Source organism: Sparus aurata, chromosome 8, assembly GCF_900880675.1.
Source record: "Sparus aurata chromosome 8, fSpaAur1.1, whole genome shotgun sequence".
In the NCBI taxonomy this organism is placed as follows: domain Eukaryota; kingdom Metazoa; phylum Chordata; class Actinopteri; order Spariformes; family Sparidae; genus Sparus; species Sparus aurata.
In genome coordinates, this window is record NC_044194.1 from 30,695,418 (window position 1) to 30,710,385 (window position 14,968).

The window sequence follows — 14,968 nt, forward strand, 5'->3', positions numbered from 1 at the left end:
CAGTACCTGAGTAATATGCATTATGTCACCCGGCGTCCAAAGAGCTCCACTGTAGCCTAAACAAACATGGTGTTGTTTACATACAACATTTTCACATATTGTGTGAAACCTTGAAGTCTCCTCCCCGCCTCAAAAACATTCGCAAAACCTGTTCAGACGTTGTTTGTTTTGAAACCTTCCTTTATCATATTTTTTACACATTGCAACTCGTTGTCCCTTTCTGCAGCGGTTAGGGGAAAAAACACACAACACCACTGTACATGAGTCTATGTACATGTGCTGGTAAAAAAAACTAACAAAAAAAAAACATAATTATAAGCTACTGGGACCCCTCCTCGGGAATGATTTGGACATACTGTAAATGTCAAAGCTGGGCTGTCCAAGGAGTCAGAGAAAGCTACAGGACGTGCAGCCAGAAAATGTGTTTTTCTTCTTTCTATTCGTTAGGCAACATAACAGTGAGTGTACATAGTTTAGGATATTACTTAAAGGATCCAGGGTGTTTTTTAAACCCCTTGTCACAAAAAGGGCCCCTTGTACACGCAACTTCCTAATTCCTCTGACTATAAAAGAGAGACAGAATGTTCAAACAAACATAACTTGCCTGACTGAGGTGTTATGTCATTGGTATGCAAAGAGGGTTTTATTTTCACAAAACACTTCACAATATCGCAAAACCAGTCAATCAAAGGGCAAAACCCTTCATACATCCTGCAAATACACTCTTCAGAAACCCCACTTTTGCACCAAATATCACACACTTCATTTGTATGACCAGATTTTGGTCCAACCATGTAGAGAATTCCTCAGAGAGAGGTTGTTCAGCTCTTGACTATGAGGTGCAGTTAAAGTGTCTCAAAACCACTGATTCACATTACTACTTGTCATTCATACTGTTCATTAATATATAATGTGGATGACATGACTGTCATATCAGAAGGGGGAGGGGATGGTGGTGAAATGACAGCCGAGACGGTTGCCATGTCAGCGACCACAGCTTGAGACTGTGTTTTCACATTTGTAAGTGTGAACTAGATATCTTTAAAGAGACCTCAGGACAATTCCCAGCTGTTTTTGTGCCAAAATAGGTATTATTTGCAAAATGTAATGTCTCCCCAACCCAATTTTTTTGTGTCTAAACCTTACATCGGACCATCGGCACGGTGTTAAACCTAAAGAAAAAAGAAGTTGCAGCATAAAGACACAAAGAAGGTTTCTGCACCTATATGTGGTTTTGCAGAAACCGACTTTGCCAACATTTATTCTGGCGATCGTGTTGACTGCATTCCACTGCCTAGCTGGGTGTGACCACAGCACCTCATCTACATCACAGGCTTCCCTGGCTAGATATCGATAGAAGAAGCAGCACCCACCAAAATATCATCAAGGCTCTTCCATAGCCTGCAGGGGCATGCACACAAAAGTAATGACGGTCAAACACCTTCCACCACCATGAAAACAACTCCTCAACTGGATTTAGAAATGGAGAGTTGGGTGGAAAGTATTTAACAGGACATTGTGGATAGTCAACACACCAGTTTTGGAAAAGGTTTTTCCGTAGTGGCAGCTGACACTGTCCAACACTACCAATGCACACAAAATAATTACTTCTCTCAGATTTTGAGCACAAGCAAATTGGTTAAAATCCATGTTAGTTAGCACTTCTCCTTCGCACTAAAAAAAAATCCATCTTCCTGACATGTGTGGCATATAAAGATGCTGATTAGAAGCCATGATTAGTGCACAGGTGTGCTTAGGAGTGTCACCATAAAAGACCAGTCTAAGAAGTGCAGTTTTGGAACACAACGTGATGTCACACGTTTCAAGTTTTGAAAGAGTTTGCACTTGACATGCAGACTTCAGGAATGTCCTCCAGAGCCTACAGATGGAATATTCACTTCAACACCATAAGTCATTTCTGAGAATTTTGTCAGTACATCCTCACAACCACAGAACATGTGTAACCATGTCAGCCCAGGGCCACCACACCCAGCTTCTTCAAGATCACCTGACACCAGCCCTAACCCTGACAGCTGACGCAACAGTTGGCTTGCAAAACCAGAGAATTTCTGCAAAAACTGTCAGAAACTGTACAAAAATTATTTATTCTGTCTTAAAATTCACTGTGATAAGAAAAAAAAAACTCCTTAAGGCTACACTGACCAATCACTATATTTTTGCTTTATAGAAGGACTGACAGACAACGACATGATGGTGGCAGGGATCGAATGTTCACTGAGGCACAGGGAGCAGCGATAATCAACTTGGTTTAGGCAAATTAGAAGTTAGAAGAGATTAAAAGTCACGTCATAACACAACGAAAAGTTCAACAACATCTACCACATCAGCCTGTTCACATTGGCCCGTTCTCCTCACTGACACCATCGCTGCTCCCTGTGCCTCAGTGAACATTCAAACCCTTCCACTATTGTGCTGTTGTCTGTCAGTTCTTCGACAACACAAGAATATATGATCGTATATGATATGACTGGTCAGTGTAGCTGTGAGGATGTTTTCCACACTGAATTTGAAAAGGTTTTGTACCTTTTTAGATGGCTGCCATTAATGAAGTATGATTTATTTTCATAAATTTTTATAATAAAGTGCCAAGTTGATCACAAACTGGGTGAAAACAAAGCAGAAAGACTCACGCCGAGGTTTTACGCTCTGAGTGTCCATTTTATAAAGTAACTGAGCTGTAAGTGTCATTTTAGCGTTAATGAAATGTGAACAGAGAGAAAATAATTTGCATCCATCAGTCGAGTTTGTATTGAATTTTTTTAAGATGAAATCAAACATCACACCACCGTGCCTGAAGTCAGCAGCGACACGTTCCTGTTCAAATATATCACATTTCCAGGAACAAGATGTGGTCACTCTCCAGGAATTGCTTTGCATGTTCCTTCAGCCAAACACACAGGCAGACCTGTGAAGGAAACCGTCTGTAGCAGCAGTATGGAGGAGGAGGTCAGAGGAGGACCCTGCATCACCATCCCATGTCCTCAGCATATTCAGAGTGCCATCTACTGGTGACTAATACATCTTTTTTGTACAGGCATGTTCTGCTGCTCTCACTGTTCTTACAATTAGACACACAGTTAGGGACAAGGACAAAGCTGAGTAAAGGTCGCTTATGCAAATTGTGTCTAGGAATATGACAGAGTACATTAAATATAGGCTACAGTGTATACAGCATGATTTATCTCCCATTCTATCATTTTTCCAATAAAATGACTTTTTATTAGATATTAGTGGTCACTGCTGCAGTCTATCTATCTATAAGTATTCATTGTCACTTAAGTGATTTCATCCCAGCTGTTTATTATTAAAGACCCACACATTTATTGTTGTTATCTCTTTGTACATATTCCGTTGTCATGTCTTTTTGTGTTAGTTTATTCTTTTTATGATACCATGTGTTCTACTTCAGTAGTCAAAGAGGGATTTTCATGAAAGTGTGCAATATACAGTACGGTTCACAAGTTTGAGACCACAATCAAAATACCTCCATGTTGCATTTGTTTTGAATGCTATAAATATATATATATATATATATATATATATATATATATATATATATATATATATATATATATATATCCACAAATGATAATATCAGCTTAACAGTTTGATTTAAAAGCTGAATCTAGGGCTAGGCAATATACTGTATATGATATAAATTGATGTCCTGATATGAGGCTATATTGTTATAATATCATTACGATCATTACGATTTCAAAATATTGCAGTACATATTGAATAATGCAATGTGACCTAAAAATATTGTGATATTATCTGAAAGTCATACCGAGCAGCCCTAGTTGAATCTTTGAAAAATGTTCATGAATTTCTGGATATCTTTGTGGTATGTGCCCCTTTTGATTTAAAAACAGTATTCACTCAAGGTGGCATGGATTCCACAAGTTTGCGCAAAATCTGCTGACTTATGTTATCCCAGCATGATTTCACAGTGTTCCACAAGCTTCCTGTGATGTCACGGAAAGACTGTCTCTCTCAGTCTTTAAGAGTCCCCATAAATGTTCACTGGGGTTGAGGTCAGGTGATTGTGGAGGAATGCCCATGGTCTTCTTCAGAGGATAAATTAGTTTATGCAAACTTTGAGGTGAGTTAGGGCTCATTATCCTGTGGCTCAGGGGTAGAGCCAGTGTCTTCTTATCAGGAGGTCGCTGGTTCAATTCCCCTGGTCTGCATGTCAAAGTATCCTTGGGTCAGATACTGAACTGCTGTTGATGTGCTGGTCAGTACCTTACATGGCAGCTTTGGACAACAGCGTCTGCTAAATGCCCTAAATGTAAATGTATCCTGCCACAGGAAGAATCCATCTCCACAAAGATGCAAACCAAAAGGTTGTAGCACATCTCTGAAGAATGGAGGGGCACTTCCTCATGGGTAGGGTGGGCAGGTTCTTATTAGTGTGTTTCTGACGCTATGTGACTGTTGATCAGAGTGATGGTTAGTGGAAAGAGACAGTTCTCCTGTCCTTTCACTCCCAAATCCACGTAGGATCTTCAAACACTTCAAACAAATACTGTTTATGTCTGTGTCTGCCTATTAGGCCGGGAGCCAGGTCCACCCCTCAGGATGTTTTTGCTACCTCTTTTTCACTATTATTTCCTGTTATCCCATACATTGGGCCTTCACAAGTTGATAACCTCCACCCCCAACTCGGGGCCGTTTGGCCTCAGGGGCCAAAAAAAAACCTTTTTGGGAAAAGCGTCCAGCGAAATGATGTAATTGCAAATTTTAGGGTACTGCAACTGCATAAATGGTCAGATAAGTCTGAAATTTTGCAAGGTGTATACTGACACATAGGGGAAACTATCAGAATAATGTTCTGGGGAATACTGCCCTTCTATTGTCAAATATCACCCTCAGTTTATCCCAAAAGACAAAAAAATGTGTCCGCCTAACAAACTGACATCAAAGGTGATCATTTTCAAGCATTTTATTATACATATCACTGCCTTACATGGATGTGAAAAACTTCCCACATTTGTAGGCTTCAATTTAAATCCAAGATGACCTTTCTTTCTAGAAGACTACACCTGCTATGACCAAAGTTCTCCAGTGTACCTCAAATCGGATATCTTCTCTCAAACATTCCTTCTTTTCTGTTTCACTCCGCCCGACGGCGCAACGCCGCGATACAAAGCGTACAACTCGGCGCATTTTGATGACGTCATCACCAGCGAGCCACAACAAAAACAACAACAGAGCTCAGCTGTTCGGTAGTTAACTAGCCGGCCTAGTTACTCAATAAATACAGGGTTTTTTTCATTGACGACTTGCATAAGTAGCTTTATAGATACTGATACTCTGGGCCATAACGCTATGTCATTAAAATCCTCAACAACAGGCAGTTACTAAGTGTACATTAAAACGCCTTTGTTTCCTCTATGCTAGCTTCCTGCAAGTTAGCTTTTTTTCAAAGTGAGGACCAGGGGGAGCTTGTTCGACTAAAAGGTAACGAAACCGCTTTGGTCTCGATAATGGTGCAAATCAGTCACATAATCTTCACTCAAGCCTTTATGGGCAGAACCTTAGAGTCTTTGAATGCGCCTCTTTTATTCAGACAGAAGCTGTAACTAACGGCGAAGAGCAAATAACGGAGCTGCTATAGGACCCACAGAAGTCATGTTACAAATCGACGTGTTACTGCGATAAAGGTGAGCGTGTGTGTAGGCTGTAACATTACGTGTATGTTACTTAATTTTTTTCTACAGCCAAGGACATTGTGCTTTTGATCAGCTTCCCTGTTGATTGTCATTAACAAGAGAAAGATTACATCTTTGCACATGTCGCCTTCGTGTGCGTGGCTTTAAAGGGAAAAGTCACCCATTTAACGAATTCAGATATGATATAATTTAGATCTACGGCCCCAGATGAAAAAAACCTTCGACACTTAATTGAGTCTATACATCTAAGTGAAGTTAAACCTGATCAGCAACCCAATCCTCTTCAGTATGATGTAAGAATGTGAAATATAACCAAATAAGATCTGCATCTGCTTCAGTGGAGCATTACTGTGTTTTACAAGCAAAATAGACAAGAAAATTGAACTTTTATCGTCTGTATCTTTAAAGTGATATCTTTTCTTTTTCTATCTTTTGTGTCTGGGTGGAGCAAACATGTAAATTCTGATGCTGCTCTCCGTTCAGTGCAGGTTATCTAAAAGAAATGAATACAAAAAGTTCACGCAGTCAGACTTAAAATAAAATTAAGATGTAAAATTAAATGTAATCATGTGGATTCAAAAATACCCACATTAAGAACAAATGAAAGAACTCATGCACAAGTCGATGGCTGCATTTACATGGATCCAAGCATTCCACTGATAATCAGGATAAAAACAGTCTAATGGTACCACCTCATTCAGAGGAGACCGGCTCGATCTCAATGAATTTTCTCTCAGATGGAAAGCAGTCTATGTTAACCTTTGATAATCCTTTCAGCTGGGAAATCATAGCACCGTGTAACCATGAAAACACACAATCACACAGTTTCCCCCTGGTTGAATTAAATATAAACCTTCTGTGCATGTTTGTTTCACATGGGGCTAATATTAAGTGATGTTGCTTCCAAGAGGGACAGAAACATAGTGGGAGGAAAACAGCTCTGGTATGGCTGGAGCAGCTTTTCCTTAAAAAGCCTAAAAAGATTTAAGTTGGCTTTATTCAACATCCATGTACACAGTTAAAGGAAAACTTCCAGATAAAAATGACAGTTCAGTCATTATCTAACCATGCTAATAAAAGGCAGCGGAAGCTTGTGGTCCACTAAACATTTCTCAGGCCAAAAAATGGCACTTCAGCATTCTAAACCAACTGAAGCAGATGAGGATGTTTTTAAATGTAAAAATCAACTGAAAAAAACACCCCGCATACAGCTCCTCCCACGTAATCCAAGTCTGCAGAAGCCCTGGGATCCCAAATTGATTTGACAAGAGGTTTTTCAAGATGAAATCTTTACTGTAGCCTCTAAGATAAAGGCCTTTAGGGCTCACCCTCTCTGAAGTGGGAGCTTAAGCTCTGCTAAACATTGCGGGTGTAAATAACATCTTTTCAAATCAGTTTGGCATCTTGATTCTTCCAGAGACTTGATTATGCCAGAGCTGTATGGAGCTGTTTTTAACTTTTTAAAGTCCCCCTCTACTTCAGTTCTTTTAGGAGAATGCCGCCACTTTTCTACAGAAGTGTTTTAAGAAACTTCACTCGACTCTCCATAATCATTATGACTGGATTTTCATTTTTAGGTGAACCGTTGGAAACTCTAATCACACTGAATTCAAACTGAAGACATATTGTCCTCAGCTTCTGATACATATATTTGAAAGCTGAGCATTTCCTTTGGAATATATTGAGAAAAGTATCTAAATGGCTGTTAGGAGCTTTACTTCCAGCCAGTTTGGACTGAATTAAAGCTGCCATAATCATGATAGGAATGCTAAACTTGAACTTGTTCACGTGTTTCACCAAATCTTTTACATCCAGTTTTTAAAAATGCAGCAGGAATTGAAAAAGACACGTGGACATAGAGTAGGTGACATGTTTCTCTGCCTGTCACCTCGTCCAGCTTACAAAAAAAGCGCCCTCATCTTAAATTATATCCTGTCTGTTTCCGTTCTCTACCTTTTAGACTATACCAGGCCGGAGACATTTATGGCAAAGCCAGACCACAAGACCACTCGGTGGAGATTCTGACCTCCACCAATGACCACCAAAATAATTTCTTCATCTGTCATCATGTCACCGCGAAAGAGACCCTTGGTCCCTGTAAGCAGCCGGCGGAAGACGGTTGAGGACTACTTCCCTTTCAACTTCCTGCCGGTTGAGTGCCAGCTGCACGTCTTTTCCTTCCTCAGCGAGGTGGATAAATGCAGCTGCGCTTTGGTGTGCCTGAGCTGGAGCTGCATCATCCGCTCCTGGAAGCTGTGGCGGGTGGCAGACTATTCCCGTCGCGGCGTCTTCCACCTGGGTCAGGAGGGGCTGCTTGTTTCCAACCGGGAGTTCGAAAGGTGGAAATCCTGGGTCCACCACTACACCCACCACCTCATCTCCCGCAGGGCCAGCCTGCTCACACTGAAGGCCAGCTTTGACCTGGGGGATCGCTACAACAAGTGGAGTGAGCTGCTGAGTCACCTGCTGGATAATGTCCACTGCAGAGACCTTAGCCACCTGGACCTGAACTGGACTTTTACTCTGCTTGAGCCACTGGACCTCAGGGTTCACTCCAGCTCCAGTTCCCACCAGGACAGTATTACCAAGATGGACCAGGTAACGTGCTTTTACTGATTTTCATTTCAAATAAAATGGCACCAGGCCCATTCACTTCTCCTGGTTGCAACTGGTGGTAACCTCAGTTAACTACACACTTGTGTTTTCCACCCTGGTACGACATACCAAACTGTGCTGTGATTTGCTTCTAAGAGGATTATCTTAACACTTTAGTGGAATAAGTGTGAGATCTGATACCAAAACGGGCAAAGAATGGGAATATTTAAAATCTGTGATTGACTGGGTGGATTATTATTATATGGTAATTGTTTGTTGACCATATCGCCCACCGCTACTATTTACACTAACAGTAGTGCATGTAACTCTAACATGCTAGACAGAAACTGGATCAGTTATATCAGCTTAGTTCTCTGAGTGATAGAAAAGCAGCTTCATCACAGATACAGAATCAATCCTAAATACAGAGTATAGAATATTCTGAAACTCAATGTACATTTTGCGAGATTCAACTTTTTCATTTTAACTGGTCGGCTGATATGATCATTTATAATGAAAAAACAGTATTGCGTTTGAAACCAAAGCAAAATATGTTTCAGGCTTTGGGTCCCCACTGTATGTATGTGAGCACACATAGAGATGCAAAGTTTTTAGTACACATATTTTGTCTTATCAGCTAGAGGTCGACCGATATGACTTTTTCAGGGTCGATAAGGACGCGACGTGTTACCAATCAGTTGTTGTGGGTGGAACATTGTGTGAGAGGATGCCAAATTAGATAGATAGATAGATAGAAGATAGAATTACTTTAATGATCCCAGACTGGGAAATTATTTTGTTACAGCAGTAGTGGGTCCGCAAATAAAACATTTCATACATAAATAGAATCCAATATATACATAGTGTATATATACAGTGCACAGTGTGCTATAAACAATAATAATATATACAACAAAACAAAATATGCAAAATATACTATAACAATAATAATGTATACAACAAAACAGTAGAGAGACCAGAGTTCTCTGTGTTGTATAAAGTGATGGATTGTGGCAGGAAAGATTTCCTGTATCTGTTGCTACGACAGCGAAGCTGAAGCAGCCTTCTGGAGAAGGTGCTCCGCTGTCTGACCAGTGTGAGTTGGAGAGGGTGGAGAGGATTATCCATGATGGATAACAGTTTTTTCAGTGTCCTCCTCTCCACCACAGCCTCCAGAGTGTCCTGTTTGCAGCCAATCACAGAGCCAGCCTTCCTGATCAGTTTGTTGAGTCTGTTGGTGTCGCTGGCTCCAATGCTGCTTCCCCAACAAACCACAGCAAAGAAAAGTACGCTGGCCACCACAGACTGATAAAAGATCTCCAACATCTTGCTGCACACGTTGAAGGATCTCAGCTTCCTCAGGAAGTAAAGTCTGCTCATCCCCTTCTTGTAAACAGCTTCAGTGTTAGTCTGTGGTTGATGGTAACACCCAGGTACTTGTAATCCTCGACTACCTCCACATCCTTTCCCAGAATGCACAGAGGTTGGAAAGCCGTCTTCCTCTTCTTCCTGAAATCTATCACCATCTCTCTGGTCTTGCTGATGTTCAGCCGCATGTGATTCTGTCCAGTCCACTCCACAAAGTTGTCCACCATTGCCCTGTACTCCTCCTCCTGTCCCTCACTTATACACCCAATACGCACATTTTAAAATTGGTTTATTTTACCAGCAAGCTGACAGAAAAATCCCTGATGGCGACAATCGACCAGGGCTAATAATCATTCTACCCCGCATATCAGATTTACGTATGCACGGCCACTCTGAGGTTACTTCTGGGCTCAACGCAGAGCTCAAAGCATGGGTGCTGTGCAAAACTTATGAAACAAAACGTAATAACTTGCTATTGTCACATATACTCAATTGAAAACAGCACAAAGACAATAAATTGAATGCAATATTTCACCTCTTCATATCAGGTTCTCTGGGTGATTCATGATGGCCTTATGAATAGCTCACCTCCCATTCCCTCGTTCCTGTTCCACCCGCCTGCTTTTACCTGTCGGCGACTAGTCTATAAGTAGCGTCACGTTAACGCGAGCCTTGCTCCCAAAGGGCCCAAAGAGAACTCGAGTCAGACGAAGAAACAACTAAGCGTCAGAAGTCAAATCCTACCTGAGAGTAAGGGCATCCCAGTCCGATGACTTTTTTGCACCACACACTAAAGCTTGTGTACATAGCCAATCATTCTTTAATCTAATTATTGTAAAGGCTGGTCCCTCGAAATAAAAAAACGTAATACTTGAACAGACTACAAAGAATGTTTAACGTATGATGTTACAGCCTCAATTTCATACTGGTGCTTCTTTATGACCTACACAAGCAAACAAGTCTATTAAGAATTAGACCAGCTATTTCTATATGGTTATTTTAGTAGATCTTTATGCTTTTCACCGGGTCAGATTCCTACTTATCCACCTTGCGTAAGTCATAAAATTCAAAAGTATTTTTCATGCAGAGTTCTAAGGATGAATTGCGGAGTCTCACAGTGTGAGGAAAGAAGCTGCCCTGTAGTCTGGAGGTACAGCCCGGCACTCTTTAATGATTTGCCGATAACACAGCAGCATGTGAACAAGGGGAGAGCTGGAACCTATTTTTTTCCACTTTCCACATTTGACAAATGTAGCCCGTGGACCGCCTGTTGAACAGGCTTTGATTATATAATTAACAGGAAAGATAATTAGAAATTAAAATACATATAAGTTGCAGTTCTGATATCAATACAGTCTTTGTTGGGCTTTTGATGTTCAGTTTTGGTTCACACTGTAACAGATTAAGTGGTCAAACGTATTGCAATATTAATATTACATATCGATGCTGATGCTGATACTGATTCAATACAACTTTTTGGACAGTGTTCACCAAAATAAGTGTGATACAACTTAATATCCTTTTTCCTTTGATTTCACAGCTGACCAGCTTCCAGGAGCTGCTGACCAAACTCACCCACAGCTGCCCGCGCATCTCCAAGATGCGGTTACACTTCGACTGGTCGGACGTCTCCGTGTCGCTGCTCACCCAGTTCCAGCAGCTCAGAGTCCTCGAGCTCAAATATTTCTGGGTCTTTAAAGGAGTGACTCCCTCGACCCTGCAGACACTCACCAAATCCCTGCCCAACCTGAAGTCTCTGACTTTACACATCCTGGTGCCAATGAGGAGCCTTGGGATCTCGTACACTCTGGAGTCTCAATCACTGGAGTTCCTGGACGTGTCGCCCAGCCGAGGCTTGGTCTTCTCCTGTCTGAAACTTCCCGCCCTGCGTGAGCTCCAAGCCAAGAAGATCGTCCTCAGCATTACACTGGACCGGAGGACCAGGCTGAGGATCCAGAGCCGTTGGCCCTGCCTGTACCATGTCCTCCGGGAGGGGACGCCCAATCTGCAGGCTCTCAACAACGAGAGGCTACTCCCCACGTGGAGAGAGGAGAGCTACGGAGAGCTGTCTGCCATCCTGGAACAGTCCTGTTACTGTGTGCAGCATCTAGACAGCTGGCTGTGGTAGCCCACTGAGTGAAATTAAAGGAAGCACATTCCGCAGCGTGCCATTGGTTGGTGGAAAGAAACATATTGCTTTCACACACACTGTTTAAATGAATATACTCAGAGAGACACATTATTGCACATATTTGCAGGCAAAAAACTGAGACTTGAAGAACAATCAAAGGACTGCAAGTTGTTTCCAATTCTTCAACAGGAAGCTGCTGTTACACTTGGAAACACTGTTGAGACAATGATACACTGTTTTTTTTTTATTAACCAACAATTACTGTCATATTTTGTTTAAGTTTCTCCAAAAATGCAAAGGTGCTTTATTGATTGCACTGTGTTGCGCTGGCCCGGATTCATTTCTGCTAGAGCTCTATGATGGAAGAAATGAACATAATCTACGACTCTACCTGAGCCAAGTGTTCGCGACCCACGTATTGTCAAAATAAGACTGGACGACAGAGGGGGTGGGGAGAGTGCCTTTTAAACTTCGCTCTTCGAAAGAGGAAACTATGACGAGCACAAGGGCCACCGTTGAGGACAAAACACTACGGTTTTCGAGAAAGATATATGAAGAATCAAGCCGTAAAAAATAGTAATCGAGATAGAAGTTGTGATTTGCGATCAGAAAGAAGAATGAGAAGCTCTAGTTTGTCAAGAATAAATTCCAAGGTTTATTTAGAGAAAGTGATTGCTATGTAATATTTTTTTTAAAAAGTTGCGATAGTATGAGTCACACTGGTCGGAGTATTTTAAAATATTTTAAGACATTACAATTTAAGCTTAAATTATTTCGGTTTTATCGGAAGATTTAGTCTTATTCTCATCATCGGATTGCGAAGAATAATGCTTTCTCTTTGTTGTGTCAAACTGTACTGTAAATTTGAAGTGGAAACAGACAACATGATAACAGATATTGTTGTTATATTGGCCATTGATTGCATTCAGTTGTATTTCTGTTATGAAACAGTCATCTGCTGTGTCTGTGTGGCGGGCAGGACCGGAGAGGAACCTGGAGCCCTTTACTAGAGAACTACATGACTGTCAGATGGAAGCAGTTGAGCACATGCAGTCAGTATTTCAAATTTAATTTAAACTGATCATATACTCCAAAGAAAACGCGAATTAATTAAATTCAAAAGAAAATTCGAACGATGTAACGTTTTGATCTGAGGCAAGTAAAGACAGAAGAGGGCCAGATGGCTTCTCTCAAATTGATGGGTACTGATCCTGGGTCAGTAGGACCAAGTCCTCTTGACAGTGTAATTTTAAATTAGCTGAAAACTCAAGCTGGTTCTGTGTAGCTGCTCTGACTTGGCTGCTAAATACTTGGCACATTCAGACTTGCCAGTATTAAGCTGGTCGAATTTTAATCACAGCCTGTCAGGAACGCAGCACAGCTAAAGGAGGGTTCATTCCAGTGCTGGACCACAATGCACCCAACTTTTAGTTTTTTCTTGAGTACTCCTTTCATTTTTTCTGTTGACGTGTGTGTGAATCATTTCATTGCGTGTGTGTCTACTACAGGAAAGAGAGAGCTAATGTAACCATTTGAATGGGGTTAATCTGGTTGAGGTTTAACTTAACTGTTTTAAAATGAAGGCATTTTGGACACATTTGCAGTGCTACGCTGGAAAGTTATTGTTGCTCAAATCACTGCAGCAAGTGCACAACCGCGATCCAGCTGTTCCATACGCGAAAACGAGTGTCACTGATTCCATTTGTCTGACCTGTGTGTGAAGTTTTATTTTCATTCTTGTTGTACCCAGAGCCTCTGTTTGCTTCTGACAGCTGAAGAAATGGAATCGGTGTGTTTGCAGTTAATGTCCTGATCAGTAGAGGTCCCTATTCTCAAAGCTTTGGCCATGAAAGACTTCTCTCCCAAAGGTCTTACTGCATCAACTGGTGGTCACAAATGCACTAGTGTGATACCATTTCAGTCCAGTACCTGTGCTCCTGTGTAACAGATGTGTGCTTGATGGCATTTATGCTCTGTAGAATATATCAATGTATGTGTGACGTTTGGATGACATGACGAAAGTTACGAGTACAGGATGTTTCACGAGATTCTTCATAAAGAATTATACCTGATCTCGACTGTCATTTGTCAACTTGTGTGTCTGTGTGTGTCTGCATGTGTGCATGTCAGTCTGTGGGTGTGGGTTGGGCAATATATCAATATTATATGTGAGTGAATATATGGTCTTATAAATGTAGATATGATTATACTGTGATATGGCATAACAGTAGTCTTTTCCTTTCGTTTTAAAGGCTGCTTTACAGTTGTTCTAATACTTGGCTTTACCCCAGTTGGTCTTTATATCCACATTACTGATGATTATTTCACAAAGATCTCGATGTGTTAATGTTGTGTCACAGCACCGACAGTCATCCCCACAATACTGTCTAAACATTGATATGAGGTTTTCAGTGAAAAATATTTTCAGATTTGATTAGATTGGTTTTTCACTCAGTCCGAGCATTTATAAAGTCCTTTTGAGGAGTCGTCAAAATATTGAGATGTATATGGCATGTCAGGATACAGCCTAAAAATATTGTGATACTAATTTGAATATGGATTTAAAGAAATGAAAAGGTCCTAGGCCACCTGTCGATCCACAGGTGTGCAAAAGCTGTACCCCCCCAAAAGACTTGAAAAGATGCTTTTTACACCCCCAACACGTGGTCGAGCCCGTGCACCCACTTCGGACAGGGTGCTCGCTTACGCTTTTAGCTTCGCAGCTTCAGGGTGTGGATAACATTTTTTCAAATCAATCTGGGATCTCGGGGCTTCCGCAGACTCGGATAATACCGGACTGTCTGTGTGGATCAGTTGTATGCCTTTTCACTTGTTTTTATGTGTTTTAGTCAGTCTGAGCTGCTTCAGTTGTTTATGAGAACAATTTGCTGTGCAACTCCAGAAATGTTTTGTTGACTACGCAACTTCACCTGACTTTCCATCAGCATGGGGGGAGGAGATGGTGTGTGTGTGTGTGTGTGTGTGTGTGTGTGTGTGTGTGTGTGTGTGTGTGTAAATCAGATCCCAGAGCTTACATCCTGCTTCCTAGGAAACAACACATGAGTCTGGACACTTAGACAGATGTAGTAACATCTGGCCTGTCATTACTTTGTTCAGATTAAAACATTTTGTCCAATAGTACATAGTTTTAAGTGAGCACCAGGGAGTTGTTTCTGGG

General features: G+C 41.2%; 1 protein-coding gene across 2 annotated transcripts; it reads left to right on the forward strand.

Annotated features, from left to right (window-relative positions):
* Positions 1–5,204: 5,204 nt before the first annotated feature.
* On the forward strand, positions 5,205–13,862 carry LOC115585908 (uncharacterized). Of its 2 annotated transcripts, XM_030424543.1 has the most exons (4): positions 5,205–5,484; positions 5,594–5,687; positions 7,657–8,294; positions 11,200–13,862. In XM_030424543.1, the coding sequence occupies exons 3-4, from the start codon at positions 7,731–7,733 to the stop codon at positions 11,785–11,787; spliced, it is 1,152 nt and encodes a 383-aa protein (XP_030280403.1). In that variant the 5' UTR covers positions 5,205–5,484; positions 5,594–5,687; positions 7,657–7,730; the 3' UTR covers positions 11,788–13,862. The 2 variants fall into 2 exon arrangements, with proteins under 2 accessions (XP_030280403.1, XP_030280404.1); XM_030424544.1 differs by lacking the exon at positions 5,594–5,687.
* The last annotated feature ends 1,106 nt before the right edge of the window (positions 13,863–14,968 follow it).